At 33.0% G+C, this 22,340-nt stretch overlaps 2 protein-coding genes across 5 annotated transcripts in view; one reads left to right on the top strand and one right to left on the bottom strand.

Moving 5' to 3' along the window:
- Positions 1–319, bottom strand: part of LOC127705861 (condensin-2 complex subunit H2-like) — a 32,955-nt gene extending 32,636 nt beyond the window's left edge. The window contains exon 1 of the mRNA XM_052210212.1: positions 257–319. The gene's annotated coding sequence lies outside the window, so the exon portion shown is untranslated. The remainder of the gene's footprint in view (positions 1–256) is intronic.
- Positions 320–605: 286 nt separating this feature from the next.
- Positions 606–22,340, top strand: part of LOC127705863 (lipase maturation factor 2-like) — a 90,158-nt gene continuing 68,423 nt past the window's right edge. For 3 of the 4 annotated variants that reach the window (XR_007984073.1, XR_007984072.1, XM_052210215.1), the window contains exons 1-7: positions 609–807; positions 1,607–1,657; positions 2,543–2,745; positions 3,947–3,975; positions 4,284–4,489; positions 5,354–5,379; positions 15,210–15,362. Coding sequence is in view for 2 of the 4 variants with exons in the window: in XM_052210215.1 (XP_052066175.1) it covers positions 714–807; positions 1,607–1,657; positions 2,543–2,745; positions 3,947–3,975; positions 4,284–4,489; positions 5,354–5,379; positions 15,210–15,362 (762 nt within the window). In the remaining 2 variants the exon portion in view is untranslated. Of the gene's footprint in view, positions 808–1,606; positions 1,658–2,542; positions 2,746–3,946; positions 3,976–4,283; positions 4,490–5,353; positions 5,380–15,209; positions 15,363–22,340 lie in introns of all 4 variants that reach the window. The other variant, XM_052210216.1, reaches the window with a different exon arrangement.

Here is a 22,340-nt window from a genome sequence, read left to right as displayed (position 1 = left end):
TTTCGAGACCTTTTAAAGCTGACTATGAGGTAAGTTGAAGGCAGTACGGTGACCTTAGTTGATAGCTTTTATGTCATTTGGTCTCTGCCTCTGGACTGGTGGAGAGTGGTCTCATTGCCATTGCCATTGGCAATCATACTTAACTGTATTTTCTTATTTTTATATTTCCAACTGTGACTCATCTTCCATCATGGACTAGAAAAGGACGGGCATTGATGTGAAGAACTTGAGCATGTTGCTCGTAATAAACACCTACTGTTTTACTATTTGTCAACTTGTCTTATATATTTTGATTTTGGATATCCCGCTTCCGCTAATACATAAAATGGTAAATATTAAAGGGACAATTTGATTGGATATTACAGGGCACCTTGCAATATTTTATCCAATCAAATATTGTTTAACATCAAAAGCGAAAGTAGAATATTTTATTCTTTAATCCGCTGCTTACAAAATGAAAGTACAATTGTACAATTTTGTCAATTTATATATGTTTTTGCATTAAGATTTATAGGTCAAAAACTTAAGCAAGAAAAAAAATTAAAACCTTCCGTAGTATAAATTTTTATAATTATGATCAAATAAACGATTTATCAAGTAGTGGACTTCTGTTAAACAGAGAACTATTTTTCAGTGCAACTGTGTCCGAAAGTGTTGTTAGGTCCGATGCAGCGGCTGTTATTGTGATTTGGTTATTAATATTATACATTAAGATGTCATCTTGCAAAATCACGAAAAATGCCTTTTTATGGGGCATGGCAGCAATTTATTTACTTGCATTTTCATCACTATATGTGCAAATTCCTGGTAACTATCCGTTTATTACGCTTATTCAGATTTTAGCATTTATAACCTTAAAGGGGTTTTCAATAGCTATACGGTAAATAGCTCATTACTTATCTTCCTCGTCATTTTAAATGTTGTTTCTTTCAATCTAATTTGGAAAAGACCCTCTTGGTTTCTATGTTCAGATACTGTCGAACAAATCTACCACCTTATTTTTAAAAAATTATAGAAATGAAAGATTAATAAAGAAAACTCCATTTGAAACATATAAAATAATATAGTTAGAGAGCATGAGACATTTTATGAATGAAGATTTCCTGTAGGAAAATTTTAATCAGTTTCTACACTTAAATCTGAGGCATTTTATACTTACAGAATAATGACCTTCAGCAATGTTCAGCATCCTCATGTGCATGTATACCTACACTGTAATATCTTATAAATATTGTATGGTGACATGTACGATTGACTTCGTTTCTCCCTGCATCTGTCATGTAGCAATTGAATCCAAACATCCCCATGCTCTAATAATATCTGCAACTGATCTGACTTGTGGTCAATTGAAAGATCAAAGTCACTTTTTCAAATATTTTTGTTTATATGCCCCCTGCAATGACTTAGTTGAGTCTGAGTACCATTGACTTTTGTAACCCTGAATTGGAAAGGGATTATATTATGTACTACTGAACTTACAAAAAGTTTTAGGAAAAATGCAGTACATTTTTGCTTTTACCCTGAAATAATTGGGATAAATGTTATAAATTTGGATTTTTTTTTCAGAAATATTAAAACCATTTTAACCATATTTCTTTCATTCAAGGTTTATATGGAGACAATGGAATATTGCCAGCTAGATTAGCTGTCGGAAAAGGTAATTAAGTTATTTTTTAAGATGCTTGTATATTTTTAAAACTTTGAGGAACATACTGTTCCTTATCATTTTTTTCTAATTTCATATCTATCCCTAGCATAACTTTCACTAAGCTGTAACATGCTATTTATTATTAAACTATTGTAACAGTACAATAGGATCCTCCTTCATGATCACTGTACCACTGGGGATCAAAACAAAGGACTCTTGCACAGTAACCACCTCTTTCAATCTGAGGTATGGGAAAATTGTACTATACCATAAAAACCATACCTGGTCAAATTTGATTAAAAGTTATCACTGGCTGCTGCAAATGTATAGTGCTTCTTCTTTTTCAGACAATTTTGTTTCAAGTTTATCAGTTTTTTGTTGAAATTTTGTGAACAAAAATGAATAGGATACTATAAGATAATATTTATTTCAGACTCAAAGGGTCCATATGTATATCATGTATACATATATACATGACACAAAATATATTCTGTCTAAACAGGATAAAATGTTAAAATATTTACTGTATAAATTGGAAGTTGTATATATGTCATTGAGACAGCAAACCCCCAAAAAACCAAAATGACATCTTGAGGTCAACATGCAGTTTTCCACAATAGACAAGAGTCTTTATCATACATCCAGCTCTAAATCAATCAGAGTCAAGACATTGTGAATTATTAACACTACCATTACAACTTAATACCATGAAATAGTTTGAATGAAAAGAAAATGAGATAAATGCCACCAAGAATTACAATGATAACAAACAAACAAATTCTAGCAGTTTAAAGAAATATTAGTTCATTGCAGAGAGTCTAATTGTGTTCATTTAGTTACTTTATCAGATCTGACTATTATCATGATTAGTAACTAACAATCTTATATTTTCAGCTGCAAGGTCATTTGCTGATTTATTAGATGGACATCCAACTCTGTTGAGATTAATGCCAATGATAGGATTAGATACTGAGACTGGCCTAGATCTCCTTTGTATACTGGGTATATTGATCTCCTTTGCAGCACTTCTTTTCCAGGCAGCTAGAGATGTTTTTGCCTTCACTCTTTTGTGGATGTTATATTTGTCTATATACCAGGTAGGTGTAATGAAGATTATTCTGTTGTTGATGTAATATCCTTCTGTATACAGGGTAGTTGTGATGAGGTTTACTCTGTTGTAGACATACTTTCTATCTATATACCAAGAAGGTATAATGAAGATTATTCTGTTGTTGATGTAATATCCTTCTGTATACAGGTAGTTGTGGTGAGGTTTACTCTGTTGTAGACATACTTTCTGTCTATATACCAAGTAGGTATAATGAAGATTATTCTGTTGCTGATATAACATCCTTCTGTATACCAGGTAGTTGTGATGAGGTTTGCTCTGCTGTAGACATACTATCTGCTTATATACCAAGTAGGTGTAATGAAGATTATTCTGTTGTTGATGTAATATCCTTCTGTATACAAGGTAGTTGTGATGAGGTTTGCTCTGTTGTAGACGTACTATCTGCTTATATACCAAGTAGGTACAATGAAGATCATTCTGATGTGGATGTTATATCTGTTTGATTACCAGGTAGGTGTCCTTAGGATTGTTTTGCTCTGTTGTGGATGTTACTTCAGTCTATATAACAAGTAGGTTTGCTCTGTTCTGTCTATTTACCAGGTAGTTGTCGCAAGGTTTGCTCTGGATTGTTTTGTTATCAAAGATTTTTAAAAAAAGATTGTTTTGTTGAGGATGATATACGTTAACTGTCGGCATAAAAGTTAGTTGTCATAAAGATAATTTTGTTGTGAATTTTATATCTGTCTGTATACCCAGTAGTTGTTATGAGAATTACTCTGTTGTTGACTCTCTGTTGGGGATACTGTGTTTATAAGGAAATGTAATTCACACTTATTTAGCTTGAATTTTAAATTGGAATAATGTTATAAACTGGATGAGTTAAGTATTGTTTGACTAGTGAGATATATAGTTAATACGCATGGCCTTTTATTTACTCTCTCACTTGATAATTTAAAAAAAGTCTATGAAATAATTGTATTTTTTTTATATAAAAAGAGTAGAAAGCCTTCTACCAATAAAACTAAATTTTACTAAGTTTAGCTGTCAGCAAATACAAAATTATATTGTGAATATATTTAGGATGAGTTATGGAATATCTAATTTAATTTTCATGCTACAGACCTCTATTTGAATTGTATATTAAAACAACTAAGAATTATTTTTAGTACTGATCTGATTGCATATAACATACTCAATTAATATATGCATATTCTATGTAATTCCAGGTTGGACAAACATTTATGTGGTTTCAATGGTAAGTTTTAGAAATAAGTTTTCAATAATATCAGTAAGATTACTTAAGATTGAAGCAAATTAGAGGACAAAACAAGACAAAAAACCTTATAACTATTGATGATTTGTAATATTTATGTTTTGAGATTGCGCATCATGTAATTCATTATTCCCCACATGTAAGGACTCAATCAAAATGTTTCAAATAAAATAAATCTTAGAAAACAAGATGTTTAATTATTGATAGTAACATGTCCATGTATATCTTAGATTATAAGGAAATTAAGACATGAATATAATGTACTAAATTGAAAAAGGATATTTTTGCAGGGATATTTTACTGTTGGAAGCAGGTTTTCTAACAATTTTGGTAGCACCATTAAATATACAGCTGCCAAAGAAGTACAGAATGTCTATACACCATGAGCATGACTCAATAACACTTTGGTTGGTTAAATGGCTACTGTTTAGACTCATGTTTGCATCAGGTGTTGTTAAATTAACCAGTGGCTGTCCTACTTGGTGGGGACTTACAGGTAAATTATCAACTTTTGTTTGTAAAAAATGATTTTCAAAATATTTTCTAAATACATTTACGTCATGTAATGTATAAATGGAATCGTGGTGTATATATCGAAGAGCCAGCAACCCAATAAGCCCAACATTTATACAAATATAAAGATTCAACAACACATAAATATCTATACGTCAAGCTCTAAATTTCCATGAATTCTGGAATAGTGACGAATAATTTGAATAGAGACTATCAAAGATCTCCCATCATTATCAAATTCTCTTAATTAGAATTCATAAAGATTGACCATTAACAGCTTGCAATATAAAACAAAGTACAACACCTATTTAAAAAAAGATTGTTTCCTGTTTTTTAAATTGAAAGAACGACAACAAATAAAGTAAACAGAACACATAACAAATAAAAAGGATAGGTTGCTCTCTCTGCTTTTTCTGAATCTGCACCCTCTAACAGTGAAACATTTTCATATTTTTGATGTCCTAAATTATTAAAACTAATGATGAAAAATAGTTCACTGGCTATTCAAACACGCGGCAGTACACACATTTTGCAACGATCAAATCTAACATTGCCAATATATATTAAAATTCAAAAGGGTTATGTCTAATTAAAAGATTTTTGAAGCAAGTATTTTTGCCATATTCTGTAAAAAAAAATTCTGGGAAAACTATAAATGACAAAGAAAGTTTTACCTAATGGAATAATGGCATAACATTTTTATTATTGTCCAATAAGAATTGTTGTTACAAACCATGTTTCATTAGGATTGTAATTTTCACTTACTGAAGTCTGTTGCCATCTGTTATATATCAATCAGTCACTGTTATTTGTCGTCCTGTAAACCATGCTATTATTTATTTTTCAGCATTATCAGTGCATTTTGAATCTCAGGTTTGTACACTATCATAAGTACCCAAAGATATTTCATTTTTATTCCTCACCTACTGGAGTATTTTGGCATTATGTTTTCTGGTCTGTTCGTTCGTTTGTCCATCCCCTATTATGTTAAAGTATTAGAGTTGTGGTTGCATCAACTTGAAACTAAGTACACATGTTCATTATGAAGTGATCTTTTTGAATTACATACTTTTTATTGTGAGGTAGACTTTTTATGTTATATATGCAAAATCACAATTTTGACCCCAGTTTCTAGGTTCAATCAACATAACATATGATAGTACAAGCAGAGCATGGTTTCCTATGGACACATATTCTTGTTCATTATGATATGTTTATGTTGCAATTGTGGATTTGTATAAAATGTTTAATGTGTGGCAAAATCTCTTTTTTCTTTTTGATAAGCTGAGTTGATATAGGTTCATTTTGTATTGCCATATTTATGGTTTTTAGATGTTTTAGATTGTTCAGTTTCTTGTATATTCCTCCATTAATTGTGGAGCACTACCCATAGAGTATAATTGTAGCAACTATATACACCTTAGAACATAAGGAAGCATTTAATTATGTACAGATGACTGAATTTAGGCAATAATAATTACTAAAAATTAATATTATAACTAATTCATAGGATTGTCATCATGAAATTTTAAAAATAATATTCATAATGTGCTGAAGTGTAAGAATAAGTTAAGTAAGAACTGGATATATTTACAAATAAGAATTTAGAATTTAAGTGGTCTTAAATTAAACTTTCTGATAATTGTTAGTTAAAGGTGCTATACGTACATCAGAATTTATAATGAGAAGGTTATTTTATAGGACTTGTGTAAAAGGGTTGGGGTTTAGAACAATTCATCATATATACATAAGTTTACCTTCACAGTTTAAAGTTACCTTATTTCGGATCTTATCATTATTCTTTAAGGGTAACTGGATATCTTAAAACTTTGCAAAATTTTTTTATTTAATTTAGGTCCTAATACGTCATAAAATAGTAAGATGGAAAAGTTGGGAACTATTTTATTTTAAAAAAGTTTATTTATACTGTACTTGTGTTCAAGTTTTTAATCCTTTTTGTGCGCAGCATGTGCATCTCGTATATTTCTAGCCAGAGTTTCAATGCTTTCATACACAGTTGAGTAACAGTTTATGTCCTTGCCAGTACAGTCCATTATGAGCTGCAGTAAATTCCCTTCTTGTATGTTGAGGTATCGATTTCATCCATTGTCTGTTCTATTTTTGAGCAATATTTAGATCTTATTTGCTCCAATTCTTTGCAGCGTAGAATAAAATGTTCCAGATCTTCATTTTCCTGTTCACAGATTGTACATATCGGGTTAACTTTCGGATCAAACTTAGCTCTTTTGGCTTGTAATATGTACGTTTGAGTACTTATTCTTGCTTTTATTTCTCCTGCCTTTACATCTTTACTATTGTTTTTTACGCTTTTCCATATATCGTGTGCTTCATTTAATGGATTGTTCTGTATCTCTATGTATTTAAGTGATGTTTTTTCCATTTTTTCATAGTGACATTCATTTTTCCAGTATTCCTTGATCTTTATTCCTACTAGTCTTTTCCATTCGATTTTCTTAAGTGGTTTTTCTATGTAGTAACTACTAGATTTCAAATTGTATTTTGATAGAGTTTTTTCCACTCTGTTGATAAAGTCTTTTCCTCTTTGGTCTGAGAATGCTATTTGTCGACGCGGAATTTCACATTCTATGGTTCCTGAATTTCAAACAATATTCATGAAGAAGGTAAGTAGATTTTTGTCTAATGTGATGGCAATAGGTTCTGCTCCTACCAGGGTATAGACAGCCATATTTGCTGTATTATTTGGAAGCCCTTGAATTTGTCGGAGGATTTTTCTCTCTGCCAGTTCTAGCATATCCTTTTCTTTTGCAAGTAAGTTCATCACCTCAAGTCCGTAGATGCTTCTTGGTACTGCATATGTTCTCCATAGCTTGTATGCGACCATGGGTGAGAATCCCCTTCTGACATGTAAACCGGCTCCGAGAAGGCTGTATATTGTTGCCCTGCCGGTTCTTATTCTTTCAGAGATATTTGCCCGGTTTTGCTCGTTTCTTTTGATACCTAGATGTTTGGTTTCATTGGTTATATTGATGTCATCGTCTTCGAATTGCAGTGTTGTTATGTTTGAGCCTTTTGCATTATATAAAACCGCTTCAGATTTAGTTGGATTGATTATAACTAGATCTCTGCTTGTATGGTGCTGTACTATGACTAATATTCCTTGTGCGTCTGCAGTACTATTTGCCAGGACAGCAATGTCATCGGCACATGTGGGTGCAGGGACTTGTATATTACCAATACATGCTCCAAGTCCACTTTTTAAAATGCTATCCAGTATGACGTTGTAGCATTTATATAGCGTTGTAGATAGTTTTGCACCTTGTTGAATTCCTTGTAACACCATTACATCTTCTGTACATTGACCTTCCCATTTGACCTTAATGCTCATGCCTTTATACATGTTTCTCAGTAGTATCCAGAGTTTTCCTTTTATTCCATAATGGTACAACTTGTTGAATAGTATTTCATGGTTTAGTTTGTCAAATGCTTTTTCTGCATCAAGAGTTATTAAAATCATCAGTATCTTTAATTTCTTACTTTCTTCGATTGCTTCTGATGTGAGGAAAGCTGCGCATAGTGATGATACTCCTTCTGTAAAGCCTCTTTGCAAGGGGTTTTGTATGTTATTAAATACAGAGTCAACTCTATCCTTCAGTATACTTTGTAATATTTTTGCAAAGGTTTTAGTCACAGTTATTCCTCTATAGCTAGATGGTAATGTTTTGTCTTTTTCTTTCTTTAGGATTGGTGTAAGAATCCCTGTCTTTAGGAAGATTGGTACATCCAGATATGTTAAAATTAAATTTAGCAAATGTACTATAAAGGGAGTTAACTCATCCATCCCATATTTGTAGTGTTCTGCCGAAATTCCATCCTCATCTGGTGCTTTTCCTGCTTTAAGTTTTTCTATAGCTTTATCAACCTCCTTTACATTGACATGATCAATGCCTTGACCTTTTTCCCTTTCTATGGATTCTATTATATTGTTTTGTATTTCTACAAGCTCTAGCTTTTCAGTGTCAAAATTTTCTTCTAATGTTGGCGTAGCTAGTTGTTGGAAATGTTCTTGCCAAATGTTCATAATGCTTGGTCCATCTTCTGCAGTCTTTTCATTCAGTTTCAGTATCTTGGTGTTAGTAAGTGGTGTTTTTCTTTGCATGTTAATAAGCTTGTAAAAAAGTTTTGTGTCTGCATTTGAAGCTTTCATAATTTTTCCTGCTGTTGATTCTCTCTGGGAGGCATAAGCTTGTCTTTGTGCTTTTCGAAGTATTCTTTTTGCAGCTGTCATTTTGATTTTGAGCTAGTTACTTCTTTCTTGAGGTGCTCCATGTTGCCTCCATACTTTATATGCATTTTTTGATTGCTTTGATGCCTTTTCTATTTGTTCATTCCATATCGCCTTTCCCTTTGATTTGATTTTGATTTTTCTTTTATACTTTGGGATTGCCGCTTCTCCGGCTTTATGTAGCAATTTTTCTAGATTTCTTATATTTTGCTCAATGATTCCTTTTGATTTTTGCATGAGGTTTGGTAGATCTTTATTGATGATTTCCTTATAAATTTGATGGTCACAGTCAGTCCATTTAGGTTTTGCTATGATAGTTGTTGCTTTTTCCCTTACTTTTTTCAGTTGGCTATTCAGTGTCAGAATAACAGGTACATGGTCCGAGGTATTCTCTGGGTCAGTGTCAAGGACATCAATTTGTCTGATTTTATTTATTATTTCCGAGTTACTTTTGAAGAGGAAGTAATCAATTTGTCCTTTCGATTTACCATTCTGGTGATAAAATGTTTCTTTTAATGGGCATTTCTCAGTATTTCCTATACATTTTTCCTTGCAGAAAGTTTGTAGAATTTTATCATGAGGTGTAGAGCTTCTATGGAGTGACCCGTTCATGTCTCCACATACTATAATTTCGTGTGTATCTTTATATTTCTCTATCATTTCATCAATTTGTGCCAAAGTGTCTTTGTATTCGATATCTGCATTTTTGTTATCTGATGGCATATATACATTTATAAGACATATTGGTTTGTCTCCTTGTTGAATATGTATGGCTTGTATTCTATTTCCACCGTCTATCAGTTCCTTTATATTTTCATTAATTTCTTTTTTCAGATTATGGCTACTCCACCATATCCTCTTTTCATTGATACGTTGAAATCAGGGTCGTCATTATCGTCAACGCTTTTAGCTATGTATCCGCTATTTTCAGCAACTTCAGCTATGATTTTCTTTTCCGCATTGAAGAGCCAGTGTTCCTAAATGCATAACACCTGTACATCCCTTAACAAGTTTTTGATATAGAGATCGTTTGACTTCACATTTTGTACATTGAGTGTACCTATAATGATATCCTCCCTTTTATCTTGTTTGATCGGCCGCTGCCTAAAAAATGATTTGGTTTCTTTCTATTCCCATCTTCTTTTGTTTCTAGATTGTCAGCCTGAACTAGTCCCTTTAGATGCTTAGGACCACCAACATTAGCCCCCCTTTGAGAGGGAAACTTCTGATGGCAGTCCGCTTCCAGCGGGGCGTCCCCACTAGAAGCCGTTGTTATAAGACCAGTTCTGGAAGTGACTTCTGCTTGATGGTTTACTTCTGTATGGGTTTTATCTTCATCATTTTTCTCGGTAGTCAAAGCAGCTGAATTTGTTAGATTGATGTTCATTCTAGCTTCTTCTGTTGGTTCTTTATCTACTTGGTTGATATTATCAGCCTGATTTGTTTGTTGTTGTAGTTGATTTTGTCTTTCAATTTCTTCTGCCTGACTTTGTTTAGCTATTACTGGCATGTTTGTTCTTTGGTCATAGAATCTTTTATTGATGTTTCTTTGACTTTGTTCCTTTCTGTTTGTCTGTTGTTGACTATATCCTTGGTGGTAATTTATATTTTGTGGTATAGGTTGTGGAGCTATCCTATATTGCTGTTTGTATAAATGTGCATTTTGTATCATGTTAGTGTTGATACTGCCAGTTGGTATACCTCTATAGCCAGTGTAATAGTGGCTGCTTTGGCCATTTGCAGGTATAGCCTGTATTCTGCTATTGTGGTACGTTGGCGCTTGTATATGGCCATGATTTATTCTGCTCTGCTCTGTTGGTATCTGGCTATAGTGTGGAGGTGCCAAATGATTCATGAATAGTGGATTGGCTTGATTAGGAATCCTGGATTGCTGATTTGTTAGCTGTACACCAGTACGCTGATCACTCATTTGGTGTTGGTTTGTGTTCCTAGTATTATCCATATTCTGGTTATAAGGATAATATTCATGACTTCCTGGTCTTTGCCACATTCTTAGTTCTTTCTGTAGTTCCATTATTTGCAGTTTATTTCTTAATTCATTCATTTCCATTTGATGTTTAATTCTTAGGTCTCTATTTTCCATTTCTAGCCTGAAGTTGGTCAGCATCATATCTACTTTGTTTATAGTCTGCTCCTGCGAGTTGTTGCTACAGTTACAATTTGGTTGATAGGATTTTAAATTACTTTTGTCAATGGTGCTTTCTTCTGTTTGCATCCTAAGTAAATTGATTGTATTTCTATAGTCTCTATTGGTATCTTCCATTATGACTAATCTTGCTCTGCATTGTGCTAATTGATCTTCCAGCTGTTGAGTAGTTTCATTTATATTTTTGCACTTATATTGCCTTTTCGGTTTTGCTTTCATGTTTTTTGGCTCATCTACATTTTCTATTTGTTCATTTCTGCCATTCTGTAATATTTGGTTAGGCTGTTTGTATGTAGCCATTTTGTTCATTTCTAATTCTTCTGTGTTTGCATTTCCTGCTTCTTCCTTCGTAACATCATTTCTAGTTGGACAGTCTTTAGATGTATTGTCTGGCACGTTTTTAACTATATGGGCCATTTCTCTATATTCCTTTGTCGAGCCTTGTTCTTCTAGACTTACTTTTGGTATTGTTTCTTCTGTATCTATAATTGAGTTATTGCTTCTCATTGATATATTAACCATGTCCATGTCCATAATAGAGCAGCTCCTACATGAATACTGTTCTTCTTCAGTTTGGCTTATCCTTACAGGATCAATGTTTTCACATGTATAATGAAACAGTTGGCCGCATGCAATACAGTCTATGGATATTTCTGGTTGTGCTGTCTGATTGCATGTGGCACAGTAGTTATGTATAGTAGACATGCTGACTGCACTTGTGTCCGGACTTGGTGTTGGTTCATCTTCTGACCATTCAATGGCTCTATTCCAGTTACTTAGAAGTTCTTCGTCAGTATTTTGTATACATTCTGCCCCTTTGGATACTAGTATTCTATTACTGTGGTTGGTTTTAGGCTGATGAGCTGTTGCTTTTACATGTGACTCATTCTGTTTTGCTCTTATTTCTATATCGGCTTCATTTCTCTTGATTATGTTTATCTGTTCCTCTATCTGTTTGTTATATATCTTATAGTTCCCTCTTGATTTCATTCTTTCTTTTATATCTTCAATGTGTGTCAGGAAGTGTTCCATACCTTGGCCATTAACCTCTACCTTTGATGTAGTATGGAATAAATTGATACGATGGAGTTGTCTGTTACTACTTCTATTTCTGACCGAATGTGATGTTCTGATGCATAGCCCTTGATTATCATGCTGGTGTTTTGGCAAGAGCTTGTATGTAGAGTGTTGTTCAAAGTATATGTCTATTTTCCCCTTTATAATTTCATAAGCAGCTGCTGATAGCTCTAGGATGTAGTTTTGATGTTTCTGCTCAATTTGTATGTCCATTGTTCTATTACATGCTTCTAGCTTTTTGTCCAAGGCCCTGGTTTTATTGATACTAAAGTTTTCATATTTAGCTGGTGTATAGGGCTGAGGTTTGCTCTTGGTTCTTGCTGATGTTCTAGTCTGGATACTCATTTTTCACTTTAGATATTTATTTATTTTTTAACGAGGAAGTTCTATGTAGATTAATGTGCATTCAGCGGGGCGTCCCCACTAAAAGCTTGCTCAAATAAGAATTTTCCAGTTAACTATTATATCTTCTGATGTCAGGGTTTAATGAGTATGTAGATATATATCTCTATATTTGTTAGTTATACACTATGGACTAGGGTTATTTAAAAGCTGTTATATTTCTATATATGAATGCAATTAAATATGGTTGTTATAAAGTTTATATATAGTATTCTATTCTACTGTATTGATGATATTTATCTATAACATTGGTGGAGAATTTTGGTCGCTATTCTTCTCATCCAGAGCTTTGCTAATAAAGAGTTTGGATGTACCGGTACACCGTCAGTTTTGTATAGATTAAAATTGTAGTATTCGTCAGTACCGCCTTTTCTTTTAGATGTTTTTCGAATGTCTAGATCAAATTTTGGTGATTTTTCTGCAGATTGGTTTATTTCTTGGATGAAGGTGTTTAATTGATATAACTGGTTTTGAAGTGTTTGATCGTCTTCACTGAAAATGTCCGGGTTTTTGTGGCCTTGTGATCTGTTCCAGCACTGAATGGAGTATGGCGGTACTTCTAAGAAGATGATTTCTGATTTTGGTTTTATTTTGGTGATGACAGCCTTAAGTTCAATAAATTTTCTTCTTAGATATCGGACGTTTGAATCGTTTTGGTTCACAAGAGAGATGTATCTGGTAGTTTTGTTAAGTTCGGTTAAATTACAGGTTCCTAGCCAAATATAAAATGTGATGTTTTTGTGTTGATGACAGATAGATGGTAATTCTTTTTCGGCCCAATCAATAGTTTACTGTACTTTTTGTCCTTTTTTTGTGATAAATTTTACATTTAGGAAGTCTTCAGTTGTAATGGCTCTCTTTATGTAGTTGCCTTTACTATCAGATATAATTATGGGTTGGCTTTGGGCTGTTTTATCCTGAATATCTCTCTTATTTACTCTGAAGTATCTGCTTGACTTTACAACTTTAGTCTCAGACATATATCAGTCTTTGTGGGAACAGAGGACTAAATTTTCTTTTATCTTTCAAACACAGGATATTGGTTGAAACACAAGTACAGTGTGTTTAAAGGTTTGATTAAACTATATATATATGCAATAAATAGATTTAGCAAGAAAATAAAATAAGAGAGGGGGGGGGGGTCTAGACTACCGACTATGTGGTCAAAAATTTAAACTTAACTAGAATGGAAAAACAAATTATTTAACTGTTCGAAATGATTATAAAGATGTCTGAATTATTTATTTTAATTATTTATAAGTCACAAAAAGACTTAGACTTACTGTCTGAAAAAATAAAATTTTATTTGTCAAAATTCAAATATGGCGCTGGAAATTAAATGGCCGTCCGGCAAGGCCTGCAAGAAAAGATAGCTGGAAACACCGTGCAATTTACAAAAATGCCTGAAGTTATTAGTTAAAACAAGGTATAGTGACCTATAATATTAAATTGTGAGGATGCAAGTGCAAATAAAGACTTAGAAACTCTCCGTATTTGGATCTGTGATCTGTGCAAAATCTTCGTGCTGCTATACAACGTCCATTCGGAACACTAGAAGGAACGACATAAGATCTTGGAAAAATCACAAATGTAATATAGGATAGCACAAAATTTTCAACAAAAATAAGACTTTGTAATTTTTTTAGATTTCATTGATATTTCTGCCAGCTTGATAATTTTATAAATCGGATATTTTTGGTAATAAAAAGCCTAATACATGTAGGTTTTGTTTAAAAGCTATGATAAGGATATACTGGTAATTGAGAAAAAGAAAGCAAATGCTAGCAGTATTGATTCATTTCAAATAATTTCTTCTTACAAACAACATTAATTTATTCCAGCTTTACGGAGCAGTTTTGCAAGGTTCTAATATTGTCATTTATTTTTATCATTGTACATAAAAAAAAACAGAATGTTTCACCATGCTTACCTCAAAAAACTCTTTAAAAGTTCCTAGAAATTTGTTTCCCAAATCTTTCTTATAATTTGTTGGAAAATCACTTGGCGAAGTTTGGAAAAGTTTAATGAGGCCCCCAAACTGTGCAAGTGTAGGCATGAACTGTGACAAAATATAAATGTTTTCTTCCTTATTATTTGTAAAAGACTAAAACAAATCTGTACTTGATGGGTAATTTCTATACATTACCACTGTGTAGCATCACCACTGGAAGCAGTGGAAAAAACAAATGTGAAGTCAGGTAAGGTCGAATTCTTATTTTCATTATATTCTACATTTTGCTGACAAGTACAGTTTTGTGATACTAATTCCTTATAATGTAGCTACTATTAAGGGCTGATAATGATCCTTAATTGGCTTTATCTCTCTTCAAATCATCAGAAACAGACCTGGTGGTACCTGTTCAAAGAAGCATGTGACGAGATCAAACTTGTTAAAACACATTTATCCTGATGTTTTCGTAGAACAAAGTTATATCATATTTCGACATACATGTAAACTACTGTTTTTAGAGAAATTCATATAAAAAAGTAGATAAATTTGTAACAAACAAAAAATGGTGTTCCTTGCAAACTTTTCATTCCAGTATATGATTTTTGAAGAAACTTCATAGTAAAAGGGGCACAGTTTTATGCGTACACAGTGTTCCCACAGGAAATTGAATTGTTTATTTTATCCAAATGCAACCAACAAAATGTCTTAAAATGACTTAGAGTTATCTCCCCTGTCATATTGTTGTATTTTTAGTGTATTCCTACACCATTGGCCTGGTATTGGCACCAGTTCCCTGGCTTAGACTTAGAGTTATCTCCCATTTCATATAATTGTAATTTCAGTGTATTCCTACACCATTAGCCTGGTATTGGCATCAGTTCCCAGAGTGGTTTCTTAAACTGAGTTGTGTTGCTACATATGTGATAGAGATGGCCATACCATTCCTGTTCTTTGCACCTGTCAGAGGCTTAAAGATATTTGCTTTTTATGCACAGGTGAGTTATATTTGACATAACCAAAAGAATGTGAATTATACAATGTTTTTGTATTGTCTTGAAATTTTATGCCACAATTTTTTATTGTTCTTTTTGATCAGACTATAATATTTCTATTTTTATGCCCACACTACTATTTAAAGTGTTAATAACAAATAGTTCTATCAATGTAGGTTTTTTAGCTCACCTGGCCCAAAGGGCCAAGTGAGCTTTTCTCATCACTTGGCATCCATCGTCCGTCGTCGTCTGTTAACTTTTACAAAAATCTTCTCCTCTGAAACTACTGGGCCAAATTTAACCAAACTTGGCCACAATCATCATTGGGGTATCTAGTTTAAAAAAATGTGTCCGATGATCCAGCCCACCAATCAAGATGGCCGACATGGCTAAAAATAGAACATAAGGGTAAAATGCAGTTTTTGGCTTATATCTCTGATACTAAAGCATTAAGAGCAAATTTGACAGGTAAAAATGTTCATCTAAGATCTATCTGCTCTGAAATATTCCGACAAATCAGACAACCCGTTGTTGGGTTGCCGCCCCTGAATTGGTAATTTTAAGGAAATTTTGCAGTTTTTGGTTATTATCTTGAATATTATTATAGATCATGTAGATAGAGATAAACTGTAAACAGCAATAATGTTCAGCAAAGTAAGATCTACAAATAAGTTAACATGACCAAAATTGTCAATTGACCCCTTAAGAAGTTATTGCATTTTATAGTCAATTTTTAACAATTTTTCGTAAATTTTTGTTATCTTTTACAAAAATCTTCTCCTCTGAAACTACTGGGCTAAATAGAATCTAACTTGGTCAAAATAATCATTAGGGTATTTTGTTTTAAAAATGTGTCCGATGACTCTGCCTGCCAACAAAGATGGCCGACGTGGCTAAAAATAGAACATATGGGGTTAAATGCAAGTTTTGTTTATTATTCTAATAACCGTTATAAATAGTGGAAATCTGAAAAGGGTAAAATTGTTCAGAATGTTGAGCTCTACCAATTGTCCGTATATGTCAAAACTGTCAGACGATTTCCTTTAGGAGTTTATTGCCCTTAAATGACAAATTTTACCACTTTTTTTCATTTTTGCCTATTATCTTGAAAACTATAATAGAGAGAAACTTTAAGTTGCAAAAATGATCAAAAGGACTAGTTCTACAAAAAAAAATAAGTCTCATGGTTGAATTCTTCAGTTCACTCCATATTAGAGTTATTGCCCTTTGATGACGATTTGTACAATGTTTTTTGCATTTTTGTCTTATATCTTAAAACTTATAACAAAAATGATCAGCAAGACAAGATCTACAAATAAGACAAATGGGGAAATTGTCCGACGACTCCTTATTGGAGTTATTGCCCTTTAATGACAATTTTTTAACCCTTTTTTTTGCGTTTTGCCTTTTATGACGCCTTTTAAGACACACAATGGTGTTATCACAGATACTCAGCATATAGTTGATGCTTTTAACAAACATTTTATAAATATTGCCCCGAAAGATAGCCTATCAACATCTAAATCATACAAATTTGATAGTAATAAGATTTATGAGGAGGTAGCAGCAAAAGTACCTCAAGATACTTGGTTTTACATCCCCTTAATTACAGTTGCAGAAGTTAAGGACTGCCTTAGCAATTTAAATGTTGCAAAAGCTACAGGCATTGATCAGATCAGTCCTCGCATACTTAAACTATCATCAGAAGTTATTTCACCGTCAATAGCTTATATTATAAATAAGAGTATCACTGCTGGTATATTTCCTTCTGAGCTTAAAAATGCCCGTGTCATGCCAAGTCATAAAAAGGGTCCTAAAGATACTGTCGACAACTATAGACCAATATCTATTTTGCCTACTCTTTCAAAGATTTTTGAAAAGCATGTCTGCAAACACCTATACCGATACCTATTAAAATATAAGCTCCTTCATGCAAGTCAGTCTGGATTTAGAAGCCACCACTCTTGTCACACTGCTTTACTAAAACTTATTGATCAGTGGTTGAAAGCCATTGATGATGGAGAAATTATAGGTATTATCTTCCTAGATTTTAAAAAAGCATTTGATCTGGTAGATCACATTATCCTTCTTCAAAAACTGCAGTGCTACAAAATTTCAAATTTATCATGTAACTGGTTTAAATCATATCTATCTCATAGATTCCAACAAGTTGAAAATGGGACAATCAAGTCAAGGGCACTAGAAATAAAATCTGGAGTACCTCAGGGCTCCATATTAGGCCCCCTTTTATTTTTATTATTCATTAATGATTTGCCCCTTCATATAACCTCATCTCAAGCAGACCTCTATGCAGATGATACTACCATTCACTGCACAGGTCGTAGTCTCAATACCATCCAGGACAGCATTACAAATGATTTAAGCAGAATTGAAGAATGGTGCAAGGGAAATAAGATGTATATAAATCCAACAAAAACTACATCTATGGTTATTGGTTCTAGACAGAAACTAGCAAAAACAGACCATGTTCTTAATTTGACTGTTGGTAACTCCCACATAAGCGATGTTAATGGCGAAAAGCTCCTAGGGGTTTTTATTGATGAAAATCTTGAGTGGACAGCCCAAATTGACACTTTGTGCACAAAAATCAGTACCAGGCTAAATCTTTTGTCTAGGATAAAGAAATCCCTCCCCCTGGAAACACGAAAGATATACTTTAATGGTTATATTCTCCCTATTTTGGATTACTGTTGTACAATTTGGGGAAACACCAGTGACCAAAATACAAATAGATTAGATAAACTTCAAAAACGAGCAGCTAGAATTATTCTTGAACTTCCTTATGATACCCCATCTAATACAATGTTTAAAAAGTTATCATGGCTTCGATTTACTGATCGTGTAATTTACCACAAGGCCTTATATGTTCATAAATCTTTATATGGATCTGTCCCAGAATATTTGTCTAACAAAATCTCCTATGTTACAAATAAAAATGGAATGCAACTTAGATCAAATACTACCCAATTACTTAATATACCAAAGGCAAGAACAAACACATTTAGAAGATCTTTTTCATATTCTGGCCCAACTTTATGGAATAAACTACCAGAAGCACTAAGACACATGTCAAACATAAATACTTTTAAAACAAACTGCTTTAAGTTTTTACTTGAAAATCCTGGAATTATTTAAATGATTATGTATCAATTTTGATTATGTTTTCTTATGTTTATCTTTGTTATGATGAAATTGTGTGATGCATTGTGAGTGGAGTGTGAGGGCCTCAAGGGAGAATAGTGTTTGTACTAATTGAGCATACCCTCTTGAAATAAAAGATTATTATTATTATTATTATTATGAAAAAAATTATAATAGATAGATAAAAACTTAAATAAATCAAAAATGATAAGCAAGACAAGATCTACAATTAAGACAAATTGAGGAAATTGTCTGTCGACTCCTTATTGGAGTTATTGCCCTTAAATGACGATTTTTATACAACCGCAAAAAAAAAATTGTGTCATATAATGCTATTATGTCGTCTGCGTCTTCCGAAGACGCATTTAGTTTCCGCACAATAACTTTAGTTTAAGTGAATGGATCTCTATGAAATTTTACCATAAGGTTAAATACCATAAAAGGAAGGTTGGGATTGATTTTGGCACCAACAGTTAAGGAATTAGGGGCTGAAAATAAGCATTTTTGTAACTTCCAGACAATAACTTGTGTGTTAGTTTATGGATCTCTCTGACATTGTACCACAAGGTTCCATATCACAAAGGGAATCCTGGGATTGATTTTGGTGGTATTGCCTCAAAATGTTAGGAATCAGGGGCCAAAAAAGGGGCAAAAAACAAGCATTTTTCTAGTTTCATGACAATAACTTGTATGTAAGTGTATGGATCTTTATGAAATTGTACTTCAAGGTTCCATATTACAAAGGGAAAGCTGGGTTTGAGTTTGGGGGTAATTGCCCTAAACGTTTAGGAATTTGGGGCCAAAAAGGGGCCAAAAAACAAGCATTTTTCTAGTTTCCAGACAATAACTTGTGTTCAAGTGTATGGATCTCTCTGAAATTGTACTGCAATGTACCATACCACAAAGGGAAGGCTGAGATTGAGTTTGGGGGTAATTGCCATAAAATTTTTGGAATTAGGGGTCAAAAATGGGCAAAAAACAAGCATTTTTCTAGTTTCAGGACAATAACTTGTGTGTAAGTGTATGGATCTTTATGAAATTGTACTACAAAGTTCCATATCACAAAGGGAAAGCTGGGTTTGAGTTTGGGGGTAATTGCCCTAAACGTTTAGGAATTTGGGGCCAAAAAGGGGCAAAAAAACAAGCATTTTTACAGTTTCCAGACAATAACTTGTGTTCAAGTGTATGGATCTCTCTAAAATTGTACTGCAAGGTACCATACCACAAAGGGAAGGCTGGGATTGTGTTTGGGGGTGATGAATCATTAGGCGGTTCAAAAAATTGGGTGGGGGGATTTTTTATTTCCTTTTTTTTCTTTTTTTTCCTTTTGTTCCTTTTTTTTTTTCTTTAAAATTTTCCATTTTAAGTTGTTTATTTTTTATTTATTTATAAAAGCAAATAATAATGATATGGTTTGATTTCATCAAAAATTGAAATATTGGGGTTCTTTGATATGCTGAATCTGACCGTGTATTTAGATTCTTAATTTTTGGTCCCGTTTTCAAATTGGTCTACATTAAGGTCCAAAGGGTCCAAAATTAAACTTAGTTTGATTTTAACAAAAATTGAATTCTTGGGGTTCTTTGATATGCTGAATCTAACCTTGTATGTATTTAGATTTTGGATATTGGACCATAATAGGTAAATTATTAATTTTGAAGTTCTTAGACACATTCATTCTGTGTCAGAAACCTATGCTGTGTCAAATATTTAATCACAATCCAAATTCAGAACTGTATCAAGCTTGAATATTGTGTCCATACTTGCCCCAACTGTTCAGGGTTCAACCTCTGTGGTCGTATCAAGCTGCGCCCAGCTGAGCATTTTATTATCATTTTTTTTTGGCATTTTGCCTTTTTTGAAAAAATTATAATAGATAGATAGAAACTTAAATAATCAAAAAAAGCAAGACAAGATCTACAATAAAGACAAATGGTGGAAATTGTCCGACGACTCCTTATTGGAGTTATTGCCTTTAATGACGATTTTTACCACTTTTTCGAGTTTTGCCTTATATGATAAAAATTATAATAGATAGATAGAAACTTGAATTATCAAAAATGATAAGCAAGACAAAATCTACAATTAAGACAAATGATGGAAATTGTCCAAAGACTCCTTATTGGAGTTATTGCCCTTTAATGACGATTTTTACCATTTTTTTGTATTTTGCCTTTTATGATAAAAATTATAATAGATAGATAGAAACTTAAATAATCAAAAATGATAAGCAAGACAACCTACTAACAAGTCAAATTTTACCGATATAACAAGTAGACTGTTACTCTTTATAGGAGTTATTGCCCTTAAATAAGGATTTTTTTGTACCCGCTTTTGTGTTTGGAGCAAAAGCTAAATAAGATAGAGAGAAACTAAACAGACTTCAATGATCAGCAATATAAAATTAAAAAAACCCAGAGATTTTTGTCATTAATTCTATTCTCATCTACAATATTGAAGAGTGTCCTTTGTTGAATATGCATATAGACCAAGGTAAGCGACACAGGCTCTTTAGAGCCTCTAGTTTAAAGGTGAAGCAGTTGTCTTGAATTTTGTGTCATGACTTCAAGTATTGACTTCGGTTTTCTGTGTGAAGGTGAATATTTATAAATGATGAGTTACTATGTAACCATTTTGTTTTGTTCTGATGGACCTTTTTGTTGAAGGAATCACAGCACATAGACATACAAAATATCATGGACATCATACTACTTCACCTTTTATTAACAGTGCCTCTTGAAATTGATGTATTTTTATTATACGACCGCAATATTTGCGGTAGTATTATGTTATGGTGTTGTCTGCATCTGCGTCTGAAGACATTTTGGTTCGCAGACAATAACTTGAGTATAAGTTCATAGATCTCTATGAAATTTTAGCACAAGGTTCCATACCACTAACAGATGGTTGAGATAGTTTTTGGGGGCTATTGTCATGGCGGTTTTGTAATAAGGGTCCAAAAAAGGTAAGTTTTACTGGTTCATGGAAAATAAATTGGTTCACAGACAATAACTTTAGTTTATGTGTATGGATGTGTAAGACATTTTAGTATAAGGTTCCATTCCACAATAGGAGGGTTGGGATTGATTTTGGGGGTTATTGTCTTAGCAGTTTTGTAATTAGGGGCCAGAAAGGGGCCAAAAACAATTATTTGTCTGGTTTTAAGACAATAACTTGAGTATAAGAGATATTTATTTGGTTAATATTTTAGCACAAGGTTCCACACTACAATAGGAAGGTTGGGATTAATTTTTGGGGTTATTGTCATAGCTGTTAAGGAATTAGGGGCCAAAAAGGGTCTAACAAAAACATTTTTTTGTCAGGTTCACAGACAATAACTTGAGTATAAGTGTATGGATCTCTATTAAAATTTAGTAGAAGGTTACATACCACAATAGGAAGGTTTGGATTTATTTTGGGGGTCATTGTCATAGCTGTTTAGGAATTAGGATCCAAAAAGGGGCCAAAAACATGTTTCAGGACAATAATTGGTGTATAAGAGTATAGATTTCTATGAAATTTTACCACAAGGTTCCATACTTCAAAAGCACAAATCTATGCTGTGTCAAATAAATTCAATCACAATCCAAATCAGAGCTGTTTTAAGCTTAAATTTTGTGTCCATACTTGCCTCAACTGTTCAGGGTTCGACCTCTGCGGTCATATCAAGCTTGTGCCTAGTGGAGCATTTCATTTATATTGGTACGGATATACAGATGAATTACAGAACAAATGTAGAGTTCTGTCCCTTGTTCACATCTAGCGGAGGGGGCATTAAGTTTTACCCTTGTCCGTCTGTACGTATGTCCGACTGTCTGT

This window comes from Mytilus californianus, unplaced genomic scaffold (assembly GCF_021869535.1).
Source record: "Mytilus californianus isolate M0D057914Y unplaced genomic scaffold, xbMytCali1.0.p SCAF_6, whole genome shotgun sequence".
NCBI classification, from domain to species: Eukaryota; Metazoa; Mollusca; class Bivalvia; order Mytilida; family Mytilidae; genus Mytilus; species Mytilus californianus.
The sequence above is the reverse complement of the archived record's forward strand: the minus strand, read 5'-3'. Positions and strand labels throughout refer to the sequence as shown.